Source organism: Chelonoidis abingdonii, chromosome 6 (genome assembly GCF_003597395.2).
Source record: "Chelonoidis abingdonii isolate Lonesome George chromosome 6, CheloAbing_2.0, whole genome shotgun sequence".
In the NCBI taxonomy this organism is placed as follows: Eukaryota; Metazoa; Chordata; order Testudines; family Testudinidae; genus Chelonoidis; species Chelonoidis abingdonii.
Window position 1 is genome coordinate 23,617,137 of NC_133774.1, and position 24,934 is coordinate 23,642,070.

The window sequence follows — 24,934 nt, forward strand, 5'->3', positions numbered from 1 at the left end:
AACCGATCAAGGAAGGTCATCTTAGCCAACCCCCTGCTCCAAAGAGGAAGAATCCCCAACTAAAATCAATACAGTTAGGGCTTTGTCAAGACCGAATCTTAAAAACCTCTAAGGAAGGAGATTCCACCACCTCCATAGGTACCCATTTCAGTACTTCACCACCCTCCTAGTAAAAAGTCTCCTAAATATCTAAACCTAAAACCTCCCCCACTGCAACTGAGACCATTACCCTTGTTCTGAACATCTGTCCACTGGAGAACAGTCTAGATACAGGGTCGACAGGGATCGGCAACCTTTCAGAAGCGATGTGCTGAGTCTTCATTTATTCACTCTGATTTAAGGTTTCACATGCCAGTAATACATTTTAACATTTTTAGAAGGACTCTTTCTATAAGTCTATAATATATAACTAAACTATTGTTGTATGTAAAGTAAATAAGGTTTTAAAATGTTTAATAAGCTTCATTTAAAATTAAATTAAAATGCAGAGCTCCCTGGACTGATGGCCAGGACCCGGGCAGTGTGAGTGCCACTGAAAATCAGCTTGCGTGCTGCCTTCGGCACCTGTGCCATAGGTTGCCTACCCCTGGTTTAGTTACTATGTAGTCCTGACTTGAGTGCAGGGGCCTGGACTAGACCAGTGGTTCTCAACCTTTCCAGACTTCTGTACCCCTTTCAGGAGCCTGAATGGTCTTGCATACCCCATGTTTCGCCTCACTTAAAAAGTACTTGCTTACAAAATCAGACACAAAAATACAGAAGTGTCACAGCACACTGTTACTGAAAAATTCCTTAATTTCTCATTTTTACCATATAATTATAAAATACATCAATTGGAATATAAATATTGTACTTACATTTCAGTGTATAGTATATAGACCAGTATAAATAAGTCATTGTCTGTGTAAAATTTTAGTTTGTACTGACTTCGCTAGTGCTTTTTATGAAGCTTGTTGTAAAACTAAGCAAATAGTTAGAGGAGCTGATGTATCTCCTGGAAGACCTCTGTGTACCCCCAGGGGCATGCATACCCCTCACTGAAAAACCCTGAACTAGATGACCTCTTAAGGTCCCTTCCAGTCCTACACTTCTACAATTCTATGGTTCCATATAAACCATGGTCCTATAAAGAGGAAACACCCAATCTGTGTGTGTGATGCCCAGAAGGTCAATTACATGCAAATACACATGATCAAAATAAAGCCCCAAGATATTCTCACTGGCTTCCTGGATAAGATTATATCCATCTTGGTTTCTGACCACTATAAAAAGTAACAAAGAACAAGGTAATTTAGATATTCTTTCTTCTTGTAACAAAACAAATGTTGATCTGACACAGGCTTGGGGAAGGCATTCTAGAATTTGCAATATACACCCACGATAAAGACATTATTATTTAAATTGATGCTGTTGTATAATAAACTACCTGAGGTTTTATTATGTTGTGAAAACAATTAGAAATCCAAACCATGGTGCTTCTAAGAAAAGCCCTTTGTCTGTAATCTTTGGCTCTAAAAGTGGTTGTTTTGTCATAACTCAAAAGAAAAATGTGATTCTGCCCTATTCTTCTGGCCACATGGGAATGTATCTTTTGAACCTGTAGAATCTGTAGCCCTGCCATCTTAATTTTTCTTGCTTTCCAGGAAGTGAGGAGATTATTTCAGTTCTGCATGGATTTCATTAAACGAACCCAGGAAATCCTGTTCAAGGCTGTTTCATTGTTAGGACAGCAGGAGCTGTAACACATGCTGTAGTCTGAAGAGTTTCGAGGGAGGTCTGAAACTAGAAAATTCTGCCCCGTTCATCTAGTAACTTCACAACTCAGTGATTGTGACATCTTGCTTCCAAAGGGAAACAGTGCTATCATGAACACAGAGATCTAGCATTAATACAGCATGAGGGGCTACTCCGGAGTCCTTTCTCAGGCAAAACCCCAGCTGGACCAGGTCCTTAATTAGGCAAGATGAAGAACAGCATTACAAAGAGAATGCCAAAATGTTTGTGGTTCAGTAGAATGCAATCATCACAGATTGATAAAGCAAAGCAGCACACCAGGGAGCATACAACAGAATAAGCAAACTACTTTACTACTGCTGTTGAGATGATAAGCTGTTGTCTTTCCCATCACTGAATATATTTAACACCTCATGCAAGATCCCACTGTGTTTCTTCATTGAGAAGAGTGAACAGAAGATAGACATAGTTTGTTTCCTAAATGTGAAGTGAACTGATATACAGATAGCACACAAAAAACTGGAAAGGTCTCTCTCTCTCTAGCCTGCAGAACCAGCTCCCAGCCTATCACCACAGGGTCAACTGCAGCAGGGCACATCAATTGGCCACTCTAAAAAATTTTAAAAGACCGTCTAAGCCCCTGTACACAACAAAATTTCATATGCTTTTTAAAATGGCTTTTGCTCTTTTTCTGTGCTGGTAAATAACCGATGAAAGGAAACAACATTTTCTTATTAAACATGATGTTAAACAACATCAACTTCCAGTCCCATGATTCTATGATGGCCTTTATATTTACAATAAAATAACATTCCTATACATATAGGGCATGATTCATAGGAACTCAGAAATTGCCACACTGGATCAAGCCTGTGGTCCATCTAGCCTCGTATCTTGTCTTCAACAGCAATTAGTGCCTGTTGCTTCAGAGAAAGGTGGAAAAAAAACAACCAATAACCCAGAGTAGAAAATATGGGATAACCTGACCTGAAGGGAAGTTGTACATTATGTGGAAAACATTCCTCTTTTCAGCCTTAAATTTGTTCCCTTTCAGTTTAGAAACATAGGACTGACAGGGACACCCTAGGTCGAGTCCAGTTCCCTGCTATCATAGGCAACCCCATCAAACAATCCTATTGATAAACATATGAAGCTCCATCTTAAAACTAGTTAGGATGCTTTTCCACACTATTCCTACTGGGAGACTATTCCAGAACCTCACTCCTCTGCTGGTTAGAAACCTCCTAACCTCAGTGGCGGCAGGTTTCTATAATTTTTGGTGGTGCCGAGAATGGGTCCAAATCCCGCCCCCACCCCTACACCTGCTTAAGGCTCTGGGAGGGAGTTTGGGTGGGAGAGGGATGCAGGCTCTGAGAGGGTGTTGTGGTATGGGCTCTGGGCTGGGGTAGGAGTGCAGGAGAGGGTGCAGGCTCTGGTAGGGAGTTTGGGTGCAGGAGGGGTGCAGTCTCGGAGGGAGTTTGGGTGTGGGCTCTGGGCTGAGATGGGAGTTAGGGTGCAGAAGGGGCGAAGACAGGCTCTGGGAGGGCATTTGGGTGTGGGCTCTGGGCTGAGGCGGGGGTTAGGGTGCAGGAGAGGCAGCAGGGGGTGGGCTCTGGGAGGGAGTTTGGGTGTGGGCTCTGGGCTGAGGCAGGAATTGGGGTGCAGGATGGGGGGCAGGGGTGGGCTCTGAGAGGGAGTTAGGGTGTGGGCTCTGGGCTGAGGCAGGAATTGGGGTGCAAGAGGGAGTGCAGGTTCTGGGCTGAGATGTGGGTTGGGGTGCAGGAGAGGTGAGGGGTGCAGCGCTTACCTCGTACGGCTCCCAAAAGCAACCCACACACCTCTCTAGCAGCGGCTCCTAGGTGGGGGACCTCCACATGCCGCTGCCCACAGGCAATGCCCCCGCAGCTCCCATTGGCCATAGTTCCCGGCCAATGGAATCTGCAGAGTCAGTGGTCAGTGCGGGGACAGCATATAGACACACCTCCTTCCCTGCCCCTCCCAGGGCCATAAGGCCATTGCGGCCACTTCTGGGAGCTGCGCTGGTGGTGGTGGCAGTGGTAGCAGTAGCCACAGGCCCCCGAGCCTTTTTAAATTACCCAGGGGCAGCAGGTGAGGCCAGGAGATGCTTTGGGGGAGGCATGTGGGGGCGACAGGCAGGGCTGGGGAAGAGACCCCACCCTGACCATTGGTGGAGCTGGGCCCCTGGGCCTTGAATATTCCTGGAGCATGGGCACCACAGGCCCATAACACTCCCTGTCCCTGCCTAACTTTATTTAAAAAGGCTCCAGAGGTGATATTGGCAATTACAGGCTGGCAAGCCTGACTTCAGTTCCAGGCAAATTGGTTGAAACTGTAGTAAAAAACAGAATTATCAGACACATAGATGAAGTCGGTTTGTTGGGGAACAGTCAACACAGCTTTTGTAAAGGGAAATCGTGCCTCAATAATCTATTAGGATTCTTTGAGGGGGTCAATAAACTTGTGGACAGAAGTGATCTAGTGGATATAGCGTACTTGGACTTGCAGAGAGCCTTTGACATGGTCCCTCATCAAAGCCTCTTAAGCAAAGTAAGTGGCCATGGAATAAGAGGAAAGGTCCTCTCATGGGTTAGTAACCAGTCAAAAGACAGGAAACAAAGAGTAGGAATAAATGGCCAGTTTTCAGAATGGAGAGAGGTAAATAGTGGTATCCCCCAGGGATCTATATTGGCACCAGTACTGCTCAGTGTATTCATAAATGATCTGGAAAAACAGGTAAAAAGTGAGGTGGCAAAATTTACAGACGATATATAATTACTCAAGATGATTAAGTCCAAAGCAGACTGTGAAGAGTCGCCCAGTCACCCAGTTTTGTGAGATCCCTTTGAAACAAAACGCCAAATGAAATTCAGTGTTGATAAATACAGCGTAATGCATATTGGAAACCATAATTCCAACTATACAGCTAAAATGATGGGGTCTAAATTAGCTGTTACCACTCAAGAAAGAGATCGTGGAGTCATTGTGGATAGTTCTCTGAAAACATCCACTCAATGTGCGGCAGCAGTCAAAAATGCTAACAAAATGTTAGGAAAGGGATAGATAATAACACAGTAAATATCATAATGGCACTACATAAATCCATGGTATGCCCATACCTTGAATACTGCATGCAGATCTGGTTGTCCCCATTCCCAAAAATATATATTGGAATTGGAAATAGCACAGAGAAGGGCAACAAAAGTGATTAAGGATATGAAACAGCTTCCCCATGAGGAGAGATTATAAAGACTGGGACTTTTCATCTTGGAAAAGAGATGACTTAGGGGAATGAGATAGCGGTCTATAAAATCATGAATGGGGTGCAGAAAGTGCATAAGAAAGTGTTATTTACCCCTTCTTGAACTGGGGTCACCCAATGAAATTAATAGGCAGCAGGTTAAAACAAACAAAAGGAAGTACTTCTTCACACAACACACAATCAACCTGTGGAACAGCCAGGGGATGTTGTGAAAGCCCAAAACTATATCTGGGTTCAAAACAGAATTAGGTAAGTTCATGGAGGATAGGTCCATCCAGGGCTAGTAGCCAAAATGACCAGGAATGCAACCCCATGCTCTGTGTGTCCCTAGCTTCTGACTGCTCGATAATTGCCCTGTTCTATTCATTCCCTCTGACACACTTAGCGTTGGGTACTGTCTGGGTTAGAAGATAAGAACGGCCATATGGTCCATCTAACTTCCCGTCTAAATTTATCCATGGCCATTTTATACCTCTTTCATTGAATGTCCCTAAATTGTGAGCTGCAGACTGGAGCGCTACAACTTTCTGCAAATGCGAGTGACATTGAAAGCAATGCAGAGGCTACACATCGTACAAAACGTGGCTGCCAGACTCATCAGTTGGACAGGCCACCAAGAACTCCACAACCAACTGGTCTGCTTCCACTGCAGTTCAAGGTCTCAGTCCATATTTCCAAAGCCGTTAACAAGTCAGAACTCAGCTCTATCAGCAGCTGCCTCTATGGCCCAGCAAAACAGCTGCTCCCTGCTCTTGGATAATGCAGCTTACAAAGCTCAGGTTGATATGCCTGGGAACTACAGATAAAGCATCCTTGGCTGAGGGGCTCTGACTGTGGAACAAGCTCACAGAACGGTTTAGGCTGATCCAGAGTTAATCAGCTTTAGGGCATGCTACAAGACCCTCCTTTTTGACAAAGCATTCCCTTCATGATCTGAATGACAGAAACATTCCCAGTAAATAGAAATCCAAGCAGAACCAGGGCCAGGAGCTGAGCAGGAAACACCATGAAGTCTACTAGGGGCCTCACTCTGGATGTCTAATTAACCAGGTAAGTGTTTGATAGTACGACAACTAACACCCTGGAAAACCCAGAGAAGTAAGCCCCAACAAGTAAGGACTGAGTTGGAGTCTTAATGTTATCACTCAGTGGTTCTCAAACTTCTGTAATGGTAACCCCTTTCACATAGCAAGCCTTTGGAGTGCGACCCCCCCCTTATAAATTAAAAACACCTTTTCAAATGTTTAACACCATTATAAATGCTGGAGGCAAAGCAGGTTTTGGGGGTGGAGCTCCCAGGTAATATCCTTACGACCCCTTGAGGGGTTCTGACCCCCAATTTGAGAATCCCTGTTATAACCCAAAATAGAGAGGGGATGAAGGTGCCTGTCATCATCCAGACATCCTTTCATTCAGCACATTTACCAAGGCAGTCTCTACCTATGGGGTTTCCAGAGGAGACAAGCTGCATGTTCAAGTTTGCTTCCCTTGCTGAAGCAAAAACTGGCAGGCTTTCCTGAGGGGCAGCTCTGGAAATTGCACTTGCAGGTCCCACAATGTGCAACTTGTACCTCCTTTGAACCCACCATTCACTAAATGAACATGCTAGAAACCTCTGCTTTCACGCCTGGCAAGGAAATCAGGAAGTAAGACAAATGTTCAACAGCTGGAACCACCCAGTAGTTTTCTGAAGAGATGGAAATGCTACATAAAACAACTCAAAGTGGTTTCCTTAAGAGCGCTTGGTCTATCACTCTGCCGGATGTCTGAATTCCACAGCATGCCTATATAAAGTAACACAACAGAGATGCGGTGCTTAACTTTTTAAAAGGGACACTGCTGCTCAATGTGGCAGGTGCAAACTCTGATCGATCTTGATTTTTATGTCAGTTTACTAAATCCCTGTATTTCTTTAGTGGAAAAAATTTCAGGTTGTACTAGCTAGGTGTATGCACACCCGGCATTTGAAATGTACCCCAGCATTCATGAGCACAAGATCAGTTACTGCATATCCAGGTACCTGAGGGTGACTGCACAGCACACCAGGTGAAGAGGATTTGGGGCGTAGTTTGGTTACCCACATAGTATACTGAATGCTAAATTTTCCTTTCCCCCCTAACAAATGCTTCAATAATTTCTTTAGAAATCAGTGTCAGCACTCTAGCACTCTCATTCAAATCTACAACAACAATTTGCCGGCTCCACGGGACAGAAAGGAAAGAACATAAGCCCAGATCCTACACGTTATTCAATGCAGGTGGACATCTGACACCAATGTCACTCTGTGCTGAACCACAGACTCACCCAGGGGTGGTAGTTTGCAGGGTTAGATAAAGGCTTCATTTCCATGCTTCCAACTAGCTATTAAAAGTTAAAGTGAATAAACGTCATTTTTAAAATTAAGAACAATGTCCTTTTAAATAGAAAGAAACATCAGAAATTGCTTGAGCCATTAGTCTCTGCTGTGGCAGAGATCTTCAAGGGGAGGCAGCTACTGACAGGTTCCCTCTTGGCCCTAGAGATAATGAGATCCATCCAGCTAAACCAACCTCTCATCACTCTTCAGATTAGCTTTGCTTTCATCTGCTATATAACATGCTTTTTCACCTTAAACAGCTTTTGGACTGAATTAAATTAAATTCATTATAAACATTTCTGAGAAATCCACAACACATTTATTCTATTTCTGTTTCAATATTCAGGATTTGAAGACAATGTTAGAAAGGGTAATGATACATTTATTTGCAGCATGTTATTCAGACACTAGATGTCTCTGTGTTCTGCATAGAACTCCAAGAAGCCCTTGGAAGGTAAACAAAGGAGACAAACTAGGAACTCAAGTTGTGTGGAAGCCTGTTTATTTGTGTCTGTAATTGTTTTCTCTAATAACTGTCCCGTTTAAGATAGATTGTGATTCCATATATGACAACAGAGAATATATCTGCTTTATTTTATTTTCAGTGGGACTTTTTGTTCACATACTGAGGGTGGAAAACCACAAGAAGCAGTCTTCATGCCTAGTCACAATGTAAAAAAAGCTCTGCTGAGAACATCAGATCTCACTTACACTATCAAAGCCAACAATTGGAGGGTACATTTCCATGATATTTTTGGTATAGCACTTTGGAATTAGATTTAAAAACATTGTTTGTGTCATACTGAGTACATAGCACGATATGCAATACTTGGGTATCTAGTGTCTTTCATACCTTATGTACATATTATGTGGATTGTATTTTTTCAAGTACAGCATGTCTAAAATATAATTTAACTGATCCCAGCTAGGGTTGAATTGTATATAGTTACAAGAATTTGGGGATAAACAATCTGCAGATGTAATAAAACAACATTTATGACAACTCTCAAAGTCCTGGTGCCTTTATTATCTTTATGTTAACGTCCGCTAGACTGCAGGGTCATGATAGCATCCGTTTCATTCTAATGTCACAGGGAGATTATTTTTAGGTTGCTAAAGGCAATTCATTTCCACCAAACCTGGGCAGCTATCCAAGTGGCCAAGAGAGAAATAGCTGGCTACTATATCTGCTGCTTTGTGGAAAGAAATCTCATTCACAAAAGAAAAGGGGCCTGGAGACCCTGCATTGCAGATAAAGTATGTTTCCATTACTGTGCTGACTTTCAAACATTTTACATGGCAGAATAAGAATTACAAACCTAGCAAGCATGAAGGGCACCTTAATGTTTTCCATGGGTTTCTCAAACTTATCCATGTGTGGACCACATCCTATCAGACAACCTGTCCCCTAACCACCACCTGCTGCCATTCATGATCGCAGATGCCATCTCCCTTTTGTGATTATACAACATCCCTGTATACTGCAACTCAAGTAATTGCTTACATGGAAGAGTCATAGCAGGAAAGAGTCCTTTTAGCTTCTTGTAATGTGATACAGCAGTTGGGATTACTTGGATGCACCAGGAATACTCAAATGAACAAGACAAACTGGATTTGGCCCCTAGACTTTTTTGCTGCCATCTCTTGCCCAGACTTTTCACTATGTTTATCCTAAAAACGTATATTTTCCCACTTTGCTATATACACTATGAGATCTATTGTTAGTCACAGCCCTAGGTAAACAGAACTTGGGGGTTGATCTGGCACATTAGGAGGTACTGCACCTCAGGAAAGCACATTGTCTCCTGGAGTAACTTGGCACACAGAGTCGGAGTGCTTCAAAGGGAGTGTAGCATTCACAGCTGGCAACTCTCTAGGTGATGCTAAGAAGGGGCAGGGCCAGGGTTCTCTGGGGTGACTGGTGCCTGAGGAGGCACTATCAGGGAGAAGCCCCCATACCAGAAGAGTGCAGGAGTTGCAGCTGTGTCTGGCACAGGGCTGCAGCGAGGGAAGGCTCCTTGTACCCCTTCCCCAGTACACCTCTGCAGGGGCTCCCCATAATCTGACCCCCAAATCTCTCTCTTCTCTATTTCTCCTAACAAAATCCCTTTCAGCCTAAAGTATATTATTTACAAAAAGGGGTTTTGGACATAGCAATTCCATTTACAGTTGTATTTCAGAGTTGATTTCTGGAATTGCAATGCCCTAGTGGGACTCAACACTGGAGTCCTCTGAGTAATTAAGGTCCTTCTCCCCCACACAATTAATATTGTTGAGTTATGCTTCCTGTTTCCTTGCAGTGCTAATGCTTTCTCCGAAATATCTGTTTCAGTGTTTCCAAAAGAACTTTTGACCCCAGTGTGTTTTTTTAAACTTATGGCATTGTTATCCTCTTCCTTACTGCACTTGCATGGCGAGAGGTAACCACATACGGATTCTCCAGTAAGACACAGAGACTTACAATGGGAAATAACTGAACATTTCTAAGGCTCAGATAAAGAACTAGGATGAACTCATCTCTGCACATTTACAAAACAGGTTGATTTATTCTCTTTCGGACGCGTACCTTGCCAAAAACATAAGGTGGGTTTTGGCATGAAGAAAGAAACACAATTCACACATCAGAGGTATTTAACCTTTAACCTATGACATCCTGTTTCTGTTACAGCAGGATTGTTCAATCTCAGTGGGTCGCAGCAATCTCTGTATCCAGTATGTTAGCAACCTTGAGTCACGGCAAGCATTTAAGGCCAAAGCAAACCTTACCAAAACTCATGCAACAAGAACCGAACAGTCACACAGCTGGGAGCATTTCCCTGGTCCAGTAATGAGGCTGCATCCTTGGCAGTTGTACAGCCAGGAGACTTTGGTAGGAAACCTACACTGGCTCAGATGTTGAGTCAAGCAGCAGAGGTTCACACAACCAGAATGACTGAAGTGATCTTTGTAGGCCTTTACGTGAATCCCCCACAACCATTTTCTGTCCTGGCCTAGCTCCCAGGTGGAATCCTGTTACGCACGGGTTCCCCTGACAATGGAGACTGCAGTGCCGGAAGCCTGCATTTAACCCCCATTGTGCCTGCACAAGTGAACACTATTTTCCCAGGGCTCTGCCACCGGCCTGTTCTGTGACCTTGGTCAAGTCACTTCCCTGAGCCGTGTCTCCGATTCCCCATCTGTAAAATGGGGATGGCTTTGAGATCTACTGATGAAAAGTGCTATATAAGATTAGGTAACAATAACAAACAATTATTATTATTAATAATAATCTGATTAGCTTTATCATTTTGTATTTAACAAGATAACAGCACCAGACATAAAAACAAAGGCCAAGAATTTCAACAGTGACTATGACTGTGGGTGCTCAGATTTTTAGAAAGTTCTAAGCAACCAACTTCTGAAAAAATTAAACCCTGTTAAGGAGTCTCAAAGTGGGCACCTAAACACTGAGGAAGCCAAAATCTTCACCAAAATCTGAAATTCTTGCCAAAGTTATTTTCCTCTTAGTGCTATTTCATGTGTCTGTTTTGTTTCCACCAACACAATGACCCAGCAGAAGGTTAAAGTTCAAGGAATATGGTAGACTTTCCAGAACAAAAATGCACACACACACACACAGCCACCCACCCCAAATGGAAATAATATTTTACCCGCCCCTCCCTGCTTACAGACATACAAATAGGCAAAATTAACATAAACAGCACCACAAGCACTAGGCTCATATCTTTTTAATATTAAAATCCCAAGAGTGATTTGAGACAATTTAACACAACAACATGGTCTCACCTCAGAATTGCATGTGTGAAGTTAAGGATGTTTTGGCTAGACCATCATGGAAATAAATACACTCTCAGGATTTTAATATAATCCCTCTTCTGCCTGGTGGCACAAGTTTTATTAATGTTAGAACTTGAAGGGATGTTTCATGTTAAATGGGCCTTTGCACAGCCAGAATGGGTACAAAAGAGTTCTAATTAAACTGTATTTATAAAAGTTTTGCTTTAGTGCAATATAATGCTTGGATTTTAAATAAGCCATAAGGGTGATATTTTTAAACTGCAGCCTCCAAGTGCTACTGAGCTGTTCATTTGTGTGCTACTCAGCTCCTTCCAGATTGACTACTGCTTGGCCAAAAAGATTGGCAGCAAAGCTAAGAGAGCAAGTTCCTTCAAATCTTAAGGAAAAACCTGACAATCCAGCACCTGAATAGAATTGAATTAAAAAAAGCAATATGTGGCAACCATATTCAGTTCAATTCCAATGGCTACATTTTGACACTTGGCAATGCCCTTTTGAATTCAAACATATCATCATCATAAAAATCATTGTATACAGGCAAGCTGCATCAGGTTTTCCAGTTCTCAAAAATATCCTATAAAACTGCAATACTTGCTCTGAAAGAGATATCATAGAATAACAGGGTTGGAAGGGACCTCAGGAGGTATCTAGTCCAACCCCCTGCTCAAAGCAGGACTAATCCCCAACTAAATCATCCCAGCCAGGGCTTTGTCAAGCCTGACCTTAAAAACCTCCAAGGAAGGAGATCTGTCCTTTACTATGTCTCGTTCAGTGTATCTGCATCTCGTCTGCTACACACTGATAGTTATACATCAGGATTATAATTAAGGGTGTGATTTTCAGAAGTGGTCAGTGCTGAACCAACTTCTCTCATTGAAGTCAATGGGAGCAGACAGAGGACAATGCTGCATGCTTACAAAAAATCTTGTCCTATAATTTTGTAGCATCTTTCAAATCTAAACTCAAACTTGTTAACTTAAAATCATGTTAATCTAGACAGTTAGTACCCATGTTTGTTACAATAACTCCTAAGGTAACTAGAGCTGAAAGAGACAAGAGGAAACAGTTTATTAGTTAATAGGTGCTTTACACATTGTTAGTGTTCATGGTCAGTTTCCCCTTTTCCTGTGTAGGTCTTTCACATATAGCAACAGGGGAGAGAAAAATATTTTTAATATAGGAATCTGTAGTTGTAAAGGTACAAAAAATTGGCAGGGAGACCTCAGGGCAGGTGTTATCCCTAAAAATGCTTCTTAGTCAATTTTTAAAAAATAGATAATGTCACATTGGTAGTATTCCACCTCAAGCCCCCGCAAGTAGGCAAGTGTTATCATCCCTTTTTTTACAGGTGGGGAAACTCAGAGAGATGAGATTTGACTCAAGTCAGTGACAGAATTGGGATTCAAACCCAGGAATCAGGTCACGATTTCATGATCTCCAAATCTGGAGTAGCATTTCCCCATAGAAGTCAAAGGAGTCACACTGATTTTACCTTAGTTTGACACAAGACGATCTAGTTTCTGCCGTAATTATTAGGCCAACCCTCCTCCCTTATATGCAAATAATATTCATTAAGTTTGTTTGAGAAATACCAGACAAAAGAAGCAACAACCTATTAAAAAGTGAAGAACACAAGAATTATCAAGTAAATATATTTTAAAAGTCCTTGCACAGGGTAAACCAAAAAAAGCCACTGTCATGCTGATGAGGAGAGCTGCGCTTTAGACTCCTTCTAATCCCTCTCGATGAGTGCACCCATCTGGGGCAGGTTTTGCCATCTTCACCCTCCTCTGGATGGAACCACACAGTCCAATCTCTCTTTGAATGGGTCTCTGGGCAGCAGCGCCTCTGTTTACCAAACCAAGTTAACCCAACAGACCCAACTCTGTTTGACACCTATAAGTCCTTTTCCTTATCTAAACCGCACTCTTTCCTTGCGAACTTAAGTGAGTTCCATTCAGCCCAGTCACTTCCATCTCTGGGATGGCAGAAACAGACTGTCCTGCTGCATTCCTTCTCTCCTTCCTTTCATGTGTCTCCCCCAGGCAGCTGCTGACAACCCATTCAACCCCCCATTCTTCCCAAGGGCACAAGTATCTTGAAAGTTTTAATATCCCCTGTGATCCAAGGCTCAAGCCTGAGAATAGTAAACCTTGCCAGCCTGGCTGGAACTAGGCAGAGGCATTCTCCAGTTAACAGCTCCGCAACTGTTTCCACAAGGACTCTTGATATTCTCTGGATTGTCCCTTATTGTTGCCATTGTTTTATTTCCTGTTTGTTTCCCTCCAACAGTCTCTTTTGATTTAACTCCAAACAGGTTAATTGAGGTCCATCTGATATTCATAAAAATAATGTCCATAACTCCCACGGTCATTCTACTTCCAATCCTGTAAATTTGAAGAAACTTTTTTATTTCACAAAAGATGGCTGTTATTCAACAGGTTGTTTGATTCCATTCACATATTTTTTATTTCAACATCTGTAAATCATGGCTCTTTTACAGCACGTAAGTACAGAAAAATATACCTAAAACCCTGAACCTAAAACCAGGCTTGCTACATATTTTTCATATGTTTCTGATATCAGACTACTTTTATTGGGCCTATACTACAGTAGGGACCAAATCACATGGTTATTACCAAACGTGGAAAAAAAATCATTGCTGTATCTGTAGAAATTCTACAACAAGGTATATAGTTATACCATGCCACATGCTTGGGAATCAAATTATACTGACATCCTGATCAGACTCCGTGCCTTGTAAATTAAAAGAGCAAACCTTTGAAAGGATATAGGAGGCCCTGCATGCTGTATAACAACTGTGGTTTTACTGTGCAGAGAGAGAGGCGGAGCAGAGCAAGACTACAGCTAGAGTTTGCGCAGCACTCCTGGGTAGGCTGCAGAAAACCCACCGAGGAGGGAATGCAGGCCCTGGATGCAATTTGTTGGTCTACGACTACACTGTCCATACGCAAGGGCCAGCTACTGCAATCCTGCGGCTGGAGTAGGAGTCACAGATTAGATGCAAAAATATTCTGCACCCTTTCCCGGATAAGAGGAGGGAGGATTCTTACTTGGCCTGAGGAAAGTAACAGGATTTGGCCCTAAAAGACACCATCAACTTAACAATCATACTTCCCTTGGACCAATTTTACACATAAGGCCACTAGACCTGACGAAGATTAGAGAAAAAAATTTTTTATTTATTTCACTACTATTCCCATTTGTTTCCTTTCCCCATTTGCAAGATCTTTATGTGTCACTGTTTCCCTACAGTTCGTTTCCACTAGTATTTTTGTGAATCTCTCACACTAACAAGGGAAGGGGAACGGAACTTTCAACAGCACTAAAAAATGTAATTGCAAAATACAAACCTGGCCATCAGGGACTCAGGAGCAGGTAAAGTGACTGAAATTACTTTTAGCTCATGTTTGGAAATTGACTAGAATTCTAGGAGACTGTGTCCTTAACCCATACGTAATAAAGATTTGAAACAATTAATTTTAATGTTCAGTGCTTTACTGAACCACAACTTTATAAAGCCATTACTGTAGTTTGAATGTGTAATATCTTGTAAGAATTGCAAAATGAATTTTTAATCATTCTTTTGTCCTAGACGCCCACCCAAATTAGCACACAAGCCCTACAAAGTCCTGGGTAAAAAAAATGGTGGGTGCTGAGCACCCACTGGCAATCCCCTATCAGCCCCCCATCATCCCCTCCCAGCACCTCCCGCCCGCCAGGGCCCCGTGGATGAGTGCCTCCTCCCTCTCCCCCTGCACCTCCAGTCTGCCACGAACGGTTGTTTCACAGTGTTCAGGGAGGCTGGGGGGGAGGGAGGAGGAGTGGGGACATGGTACACTTGGGGGAGGGGCGGAACTGGGTGGGAAGAGGCAGGGCTGGGGTGGGGCCATAGGGAAAGGGGTGGAGTAGGGACAGGGCCTGGGGCAGCGCTGGAGGTCGAGCACCCCTGGCAGTTTGAAAAGTCGGTCTCTCACATGCTTGGTGAGTACCCTAACTAGTAGGCTAAAGGTTAATGAGGAAGGTCCTCCCCCTGGTGGTTTTGAGGTGTTAGGTGGCCTCTGAGTATAGATCAGGCCCCATATGTGAGTTAGGCAGAGGAGTGCCTATCTTCCCCCCACTTGTGGATCTGTAGCTGAGACAGGCACCTCCGAGCAGCTTGGATTTAGGCACCTCTCTCTGAAAGAGGGGCAGGGCTTAGGACACATCCTTGTCTCGTCAGTATATCCCACTGACTAACTTAGGTAGCTTCCTGCCTAGCATGCTGGCTTTTTAGGCTCACATTCTAAGGTGCCTCTCTCTCCTCATCCTTTCTATAGAGAGCCTAGGCATGCCTAACTCAGGCTTCATGGATCAGTGCTGTTCCTGTGATTTTCTAGGCACCTAAAAGTTAGTGACACTCAGTGTCACAATGCCTGAGGCCCCTTTGTGGATCAAGATCTTCAAGAGTTTGGTTACACAAAAAGAGAGGAAACAAATATACCACAGCCACGGCACTTCAGTTGACCTCTCTTAACTTCCATTTAAAAGTGAATGGAATGTAATTTAACTAGAGAAAAACACATTCGGGCTCGTGTGCAACTAATAGACATAAAAGTTTGCAGTGCTACTTTACACAACCCTGCAAGATGGTAATACAAAGATATCATGATCTCAAGTTGAGCACACCGTTTAGTTTTCTGTAGACCATCTTTAACATAGAGGAAGCGCTAGTTTAATTAAGATTTTTTTACACAGATGAACGGTTACATTTTAGGCTGTAGGAGCACATGGCATGACTACAGATCGAAATCAAGTAACAACGTAAAAAGATTACCAAAGCCACACTTACAGCAACCTGTGCTTCAGGAGACGCGCTCATTCCTTTGGCATCTTCATCCTCTGGCTCTTCATTCTCTTTGTTATCAGTGCAAGAGGTGGTATCTTGGACTGAACAGGTACTAAGTAAGTCAGGCAAACTTGTAAAGGGATACTTGAGAGACTCCTCTTCAGTCACTTTCTACCAGGAAGGCAACAAAATACACATTATGTCTCTCACAGTGTACCATTCAAATGCATAATGAAGCTTTGCTATTTGATAGGAGGCATTTGCTCTCCAGATTAAAACCCAAGCAAATTACTCATTTTTTTGTGCTAAAACTTCAAGTTTCAATTGTAAAAATTAAAGTTCCCTGTTCCTGGCCAGATTCATTCAGAAAGTTCATGAAGATCAGTGAACCTTCCAGTGAACAAGGAGGGAGTTTGTACGAAACAAAAAGCCAGAAGAGTTCCACATAATTTTCAGTTTACATAGACCTAGTCATTACATAATGGACTAGTCCACTTCATTCAACAATTGTGTAACAAGGACCAGGGAGTATTCTAGGAAAATAAGCATGACATACTCTATGCATGACCTTGTCTACACACAATTTCTGTGCTCATGTAACTGCTTTGCATAACAGTATTTTGGACTTTTTCTTTTTTTTAACCAAATAGGTATACTGCTACACCTCTGATGTAAACACAGTTATACCAATACATGTGTGTCTTATACCAGTCTAATTCATTCTCCTTCCCATAGAGGAATAAGCTCTGCTGGTATCAATGCAGCCACACTGCGAGAGGTGGGGGGGGGGAGTTGTACCATTTTAATTATATTAGCCTTGTTAAAATGAAATAACTTTTGCATGTAGACAAAGTCCATGCGTTTTGTAGAATTCAGTGACAACAGGAAGCAGATTATAACATGTTCACAGTAAAAAATATACATACATACACTTCACACACATACATATAGGGGTGATATGAAAATTCCTTTCACAATGCAGTCAGTTCAACTCAGTCCAGAATCTAAAACATTCAGGCCCTGATTCTCCATTATCTTGCTTACTTCCCATTGTAAATAGTAACACAAAGTACAGGGCAAGAGCGTTCTCTCTCTGCCAAGACAAACCCAGGGCTTATGTGGCAGTTTCCTCATACAAACTATCGTCCAAAGGGATCTCATGGAACTCACTACACCTGTTTTATTTCTTATCTTGAGCTGATTAGAAATCTGATCCTCAAATACGGATGACTACTATATGGAAGAAAGCAAAGATTTATATACTTCATTTGTCAGGCTAGCAAATACACTTCCCAGGAATGTGAAAACTGAATCTACAGAGATTGTGCTGACACAAAGTCTGGTCAGAACCCAAAGAGTTTTATGTTGCAAACATTCTTGTAGACTGTATAGATGTAATTGCAGCACAAGTGGAGAAGGAATTCGAAGAAGGAATTCATATAGGTTGATATGTCCCCTTTGGAAGATAGCCCAAGTGTCTGACTGAACATGCGTGCATCTATTCAAAGTACGTTGTCATCAAGGTGAAAACTGGCGGAGTTAATACTAAACTGTAATCCCGACAAAGGACTTTGATGCACTTCAGTGACTAATTAAAATACTATATAAATTTTAAGTTCATGCATCTTGGTTTTTGTCCTTGAACAACCTGGGACATTTTCTCTTTTGGATAAATGAGAACATTGGGCACTAGAAGGAGTTCTCAAAGAACACCCAGAAAAGATTAAGCCTCTCTACTGTATGTACAATTAAAATCTATATCCCACCAAATTAAAGGATCAACTAGGCGAGAAGAACAGTGATCTCCCGTTTTTGATGTGTATTTCATGCTCAGCCTACATGATGGTCCACATCTCTAATCACTCCTAGGATGAAGAAAGACTAAGCCCTGTTAATAAATTGGTTTCATCTTATTTCCATGCATGAAATGTCACATCACTTCAACTGCAAAAAATTACTTCAAGCTACTAACATAAAAAAATAAAGAAGGCAAATACATAGAACAACATCTAGAGACATCAGGCACTCAGGTATTCCAGAAGAGAGTGAGATGTAAAGTTACCTACCCTGCTAGCTACCACCAGCTCCACCAGACCTGTAGCAGATCGCAGAATAGCCACAGCTTCCTGATGGGACAGTCCAACCAAAGACTGACTGTTGATCATTAGGAGCTCGTCACCAGCTGTCAATCTACCATCCCTATGGAAAAAAAGGGGGAAGCATTCTGAGCCTAAGTAAAGGTTCTTACAGCTAAGCTGTGCAGAAAATCTATATTTAAATGCAAGCATGCAGAAAAATGAATAAAGCACGACTAGGTTGGGTCCAAAATACTTTCTAATATTTGTCATTTTATTAGCCCACTCTCTGTCCCAATGTAAATAAATGTTTTTACGGAAGTGTGAGCAAACTCCCCTTATCCCTTTTTTGAGTTCTGCTGAAAGTAGCATAAACAGATTAATAAAACCTACGGAGCCTTGCGAAGGAACAAACATTACTTTACCTGTGAGCAGAGCCTCCTTCCTCAACATGCGCAACAATGATGCCATGAGGGGATCGCTTTGATCCTCTTCCTCCTGTAATCTGGATCCCCAGCCCGTCTGTCCCCTTCACCATGTGCATCTTCCAGATGTGGCATCCTTCTTGCTGAGAGAAAAGGTTTAAAGAGTCCTTGAATTTTGTATTTAGATAATACAATAGTGTCCTGAAAATACCTAGATAACCAGGATTCAGTTAATCAGGGTGGGGAGAAAGCGAAGAACACAGGTAGGGCTATCTATGGGCCTGACTGAAAGCCCATTGCAAGCAATGAAAAGACTCCCACTGACTTCAGCCTGGAATCAGTCCCTAAGTCTCCTGTCTGTTTACGGTGCATGAGTATCTAGAGCTGCTGAGCGTAGTCCTTTGTTATCTACTATCCAAGGTGAAGGAAGCTGAGAGGGGAGAAGGTACCACAGACCAGAGGTTCGGCGCAGAAGTCTGTTCTCATTGGTGAGCACTGAGTTTATTTCTCTGCACGGCACTGAAGTGTTTCTGCCCAGGCACAGGGCTGATGCCAGGTGCTAGCATTTTACCGCTGCACTGTTTTCCATTCAGCAATAGTCAGCAGCCTGCAGGACCGAGGCCCTAGTCCAAAACCGTTTTAACTGAAAGTCAGAAACATTTGCAATAACTGAACAGAGCAGTGAGATGTTATTCCCAGGCTGTGAGGTATCTTATATTTGGAAGGGTACAAGGATAGCATGGATGTCATTACAACACAGATGTCCTCCGTACTGCTGTATTTACTCTTCTAGAGCACTTGCAGTATTCCCTATACTTAGAAATATCACCTTCAGTTTAACAACTGCAGTTCGTAAGTGCCCATGATTAGTGCTGCCAATGGTATATACACTCTTGATTGTAAATAATAACTGACAATGAAACACATTTATTTTTGTTTCTTTCAATTGATAACAAACAAGACATCTATCCAAATGGCTTAACATGCTCAGAGCGAAACAGAACACAAATGAATGACCTGGCCCTGACGAGTCACGATGTCCATTGAACTGACTGGGATAGTTCTACCAGGCTCTACCAAGACCAAAGAAAGAATTATGAGATTACTACTAAGCCAAATGAGAAAAAAAAAAATGTATAAAAAACAACTTGAAATCTCTTAAACAGAAGTTGATGAAATTATAATTATGATCGAATCTGTGAGTTTTACAAACTTGGGAGCTATGCAGAAACACATATAACTGTGAGACAACTTTTCTCAGCTTGTTGAAGTCACTCAGCTTTGGTTTATTTCTTAAATATCATCTCTCTCACTTATCTATTTCTGACTTACCCTACTCTATACACAACCAATGTTTTTACAGTACACAAAAGTGCAGTACCAAAAAAGCGTCTATGATCGAATTGCCATTTCACGTTGGATAAAGTTAAACACTATGGGGAGCATTTAAAAATTGCTACTTGTTTCTGAGACGCAGCACTGTCAAGCGACCTGGTGAACCTAAAATTCTTGACAGCAGCACGCATGTTATTAGGAAGCAGTGTATATTAGAGTCCTTGTTCAGGGTGGGAAAGTTTTGCAGTGAGGCTTTGTAGCATAAGTATTTCGGGCCCAATTTTTCTGAAGCTCTTAAGCGCAATGTAACCCCAACAGGAGTTTTACATAAACAGCAAGGTCAGGCCCAGCATGTGTGTAAATGGCTGGGAACAAAAAGGAAAATGATAGCTAAATGGTATAGAATCTGTAGAATATAGCCATCAGTGGTAAGGAAACTGGGTCTGGAGAGTTAAAAACGGTGCTTAAAATATAATTTAAGAGCTTGACCCTGAAAACATTTGAGTCTGTGTGAAACTTCACTTTAAGGAGACTGCTCACCTGAGTAAAGTTTTTTTATATTTATATATATAATATAATATATATTACTATATTATATTATATCATACTATATATATATATATATATATATAGCACACACACACCCACACACACATATATTATATCATATAAAAAAAAGAAAACTCTCCGCCTCTCACCCCTCTCTGTCTTCTCAACCCGGTCCTCTACCAGAGGAACTGGAGTTTGAGGGTTTCTGCGCAGTACTCTGTCCTAGCAACTGCACTCTTCTGGACAGAGAGCTCTGATGTTGTTCTGGGATCTGGAGCCACTCACCCAAGCTTAGGAATCACAGCCCAACTGCTCCTACCCACCACTGGACCACTTGGCTTCACTTTCACATCATCTCTCAGTTCTCTTCAGGCCCTGGTAACTTCTTCCAGCTTCTCAATCTTCTTCTGATGTTGCTTGTCACTTGCAGCTGCTATATCCTTACTCACCACCGCTGTCTTCTGCTCTTGGTCTTATTCACCCGCCACGATGTCTGGTGATTGGCCAGTACCTGCCTGTCCGTCCTGGAATCTGAAGTCCCACAGAATCTAGCCCTCTATTCTCCACAACCTTTACTGTGAATCTCCCATCTGGTCTGGGAAGGTCTAGCCATACGCGTCAGATGCTCTCTGTACACATGCCAGCCACTTGGTTGCTGCGTTCAGCCTGTAGCTGTTCCTGCTGCATCTACATCTGCCACTCATGTTTGGACTGTCTCTGAAGGCCTCTCTGCAACAGCTGCATCTTGGGTCCTCTCTACCGGGTAGACCCTGCTTCAATGGATCTGTGCTACAGTGCCTGTTCCTGTTGCTGCTATGATCACGTGCCTCAGTGCTGTCTTTAGTCAGCCCTTTCCAGCCACTGGTAGGATTTCCGCAATCGTCAGCCAACCTCAGCTACTGTCGATGGTAATGCCCATGCAGGGTCTTGTCTGCATGGTCTTCTTTGCTTTCTCCTCCCAGTCTGCTGCTGCCTAGGCATTCTCTCAGCAGCTCATCTTTGGGGCACTCTACTGCATGTAACTCCTGGATCGTTCCGGGTTTCATCCACCGAAGCTGCTTGATGCTCACCAAGCCCGCCGCCTTCTTTCGCTGGGTATACACGTCCTGGGTTGTTGGACTGGTGGAAACCTCCGTGCATTGTGAGGAGCTTCGGGTTGCACATCGGCAGCCTCCATGTCTCCTTTGGCCAGCTCACTATACCGCAGGGTATCGATGACCTGGCAGGGCGTATCGTGGAAGCTGGATTTGTTCTTCCCACTAGCATGGCCTCAGGACGCTTGCTTATCCTTGGTGAACTGGCATGTTGCTGTCTTCTTGCCTCCTCATCATGGTTTTCCATGTGACTGTAGACGCCAAGCGTAACTTGTAGCTGGTATGTATGTCTGCTATGTGGCCGCTGGTAGTCTCCACCCATCAGTCTGACTACCTTCCTCTCTTCAACTACCACCGGCCGCACTCTCCATCCGAATGCATCCCGATATCCACTGTAGACCCGCGTTAAACCAAAAAAAAAAAGAAAACAAGGGTGGATTAGCGAGTCGATGTCTCGTTCATCCATCTTAGCATACAGCTGATGTCCATCCATGGTAGAGGAGGTGCTGCCATGGTAGTTCACTCGAACCTGTACCCTCGTATCCACCTTGTGATATCTGCTGAGGGCTTAAAGCCTCAATGTAGAGACACAGCGGGGACAGTGCATCACCTTGGTATATGCACACTTGATGGCCACTTGTGCAAGCTGCCTTCGAGTTGATTCTAAGGTTGTCTTCCAATAGTCCATTGAGTTCTGAGGAAAGGTCCTTAGTGGCCTGTTGAACTTTGTATAATGCTCCAGACATTCACAGATCCACGGGTGCGGCAAGTTGAGTCGTAGCTTTCCTGTAGTCATCCAGTGCTGTGCTCAGATTGGTCTTTCTAGACCTTGAGTCTTGGAGACTGCTCTATCTATGACCAACTGGTGTTTGAGCCTCTGGGTTGTTCTCCAATGCCCTTCTGACGTGTGCTCATGTACTGGCCCATGTTGGTCTTGTAGTCTTGGCGCTATGATGCCCTATAGGACTTTCCATGTTTGGGGAGGCAGATTATCTGCCGGTAGTTGGACGGTTGTGTTTTCAGATCAGCACCGCCTTAGCCTTGTGTTAAGCGTTTGTGGGAGCCCTGCTGTAGCAAGCTGGTTCATCTGTCCTGCTAGCGTTCATAGCACTGCTGTTAGTTTCCTTTAGCCAGTAGTGTGGATCATTCTGGTACACCGGTGCGTCCAGCTCTTCAATTTTTTTGACCCCTGCCTGATCGTCTTCTACTATGATGGTGACTGTTTTCTGTTCTGGAAGATGCTGTGCTCTGTCTCAGCGGCCTGCAGCCACTGCACTGGTGTCTATGAGCTTCTCTTCTCACATATGTTCTTCAAGTACTCGTTCAGTTCTCTGCTGCTGGTGGCTCTGCGTTATCTGGGTTAATGTGCACTGCAGTGGGAGTACACCTGGATGGTTCTTGGGAACGGGCATTACTTTTTGTCCTCGCTGCTCTCAGTGTATCTCCTTAGCCTGTAGCAGTGCTGTGAGCCTTGTTTAGCATCTCTAGGCGTCAGATGGAGTCAGGCCTTGTATTTTTTCAGGTTAGCCGAGTTTATCCCTAAATCTCTACACACTCTTGGTAGTTCCAACCAGCCTGACTAACTTCGTCTCGCGAGTGCTTAATTTAGGTCCCGCCAAACCTCATTTCCAGGGTGGGTAATACTGTGTTCCTTCTTGATCGGTGTAGTCCAGCATTCTCCAAGGAACAGAGGCTGTACGTATACCAGTTCATTGTTTGAGTCATGGTGTAGTGGTCTGTCCATTGAGGTCCCTATATGGCATCTTCTAACATACTATCTGATGGTACTTCTCCACTGAGCCTTGTAAGCGCTCTCGAGGATTAGACTGTCTAGTTTCTCCAATGATCTAGCCTCAGATCATCAGCTGCTCGTGCTCTGCAATGGAGGGGGGGCACGGTGAAGTGTTCAGCTTCAGGTGGGATGCACATCCACTTGTTCTTCCAGGTCTTATGCGTCGATGTAATGTGGATTGGTCTATCCAATGCTTTGAGAGCAGCTCCTCTTTACAGTTTGAAGCGTTGGGCTACTGCGTTTCTCAGTAAGTGTGATGTAGGCTGTCCATCCACAGTCCCCTACGTTCACTAATATCCCCTCTAGTCTACTGTTGTAGTAGCATTCCATCAAATCCAGTTCTCTTGTCTCGTCCAGAATGTTTGTCCATAGCCAGATTGTCCTGGTTCCTCAACATCTGGCGCGGACCGTTAATCCGGCGAACGGTCGAGCGCATGACTCCCAGGTTTCGTGTCACTCTCATATTGAAGTAGGCAGTAAGCATTAGGGGGTCTTTGCCCAAGAACCCCTACTCGGAAAGTTGGGTACCAACCGGATTTGAACCCAGTCCTCTCTATCAAAGGGCGGCGCTCTTAACCACTACGCTATCCAGTCGCTTATATACACACACACACGCACGCGCACACGCTTAAGTGTTTTTAGATTGGATCAAAAGCATCAACAAAGCATGATCTCCTGATTATAGACTGGGCCATGACAAAATGAGGAATACTTTGAAGAAAATTAGAGTGAAGTATGGAATAACTTGTTAAAGACAAGAACTAACGTCAAGTATATTTATCCACCCTAAAAGTGGAGCTATACAGTTCCAGCACACTCTGGAGGATTGTTATTGCTATAATAAATTGGCTTCTCTCATAATAAAAATAGTTTAGCAGAGAAACAAATTCTCCCCTCAACAAAGATTAAGCTACAGAGATGACAATTAACTTCAACACAGGCTGGACTTTTAAGTGACCAATCATGGAATTACATTTTAGAATCGAGGGTCTGTCTATACAGCAACACTCAGGAAAATTAAATCCAAATTAACTGAGTGAATTAAAAATGGATTAGCTAAACTGCATTAAATCCCCGTGTGGGTAGTTAATTAAGATAAACTTATTTGAGGTCACTTTAATTCTGAATGAGAGTGTCCACACAGGGTTTAATGCAGTTTAACTAAGACTATGTCTCCACTAAAGACCTTACAGCAGCACAGCTGTCCCGCTGCAGCTGCGCCTCTGTAAAGTCTCCCAGGTAGCTGCTCTATGCTGGCGAGGTACAGCTCTCCTGTTGGCATAATTAAACCACCTCCAACGAGCAGCAGTAACTATGTGAGCGGGAGAGCATCTCCCACCAACATAGCACTATCCATACCGGCGCTTCTGTTGGTGAAACTTATGTTGGTCACTGGTGTGGTTTTACCGACAAAAGTGCTAGTGTAGACATATCCTAAGCCTCTTCAAATTCACACCTTTAGTTAATTTGGATTAATTTTCCTTGAGTGTCCCCATGCAGACAAACCCCTAGTTGCTAATAAAGTTTAACAGTGCGATCATAAAATTTTGTTTAACGATTTGCTTAAGCTTTTTGGAACGCCAGTTATACAAAGAGCTACAATATGTAGTGTCATAGCTTGCATTCCTAAGCATCTTGCAAATTTAA

The 24,934-nt window shown here is 43.1% G+C and overlaps 1 protein-coding gene across 3 annotated transcripts in view; it reads right to left on the minus strand.

Moving 5' to 3' along the window:
* Nucleotides 1-24,934, minus strand: part of PDZD2 (PDZ domain containing 2) — a 260,890-nt gene that overhangs the window by 60,615 nt on the left and 175,341 nt on the right. For all 3 annotated transcript variants that reach the window (XM_075066889.1, XM_075066890.1, XM_075066891.1), the window contains exons 3-5: nt 18,518-18,660; nt 18,080-18,216; nt 16,021-16,184 (exon numbers count right to left, since the gene is read on the minus strand). In XM_075066889.1, coding sequence (XP_074922990.1) covers nt 16,021-16,184; nt 18,080-18,216; nt 18,518-18,660 — 444 coding nt within the window. The remainder of the gene's footprint in view (nt 1-16,020; nt 16,185-18,079; nt 18,217-18,517; nt 18,661-24,934) is intronic.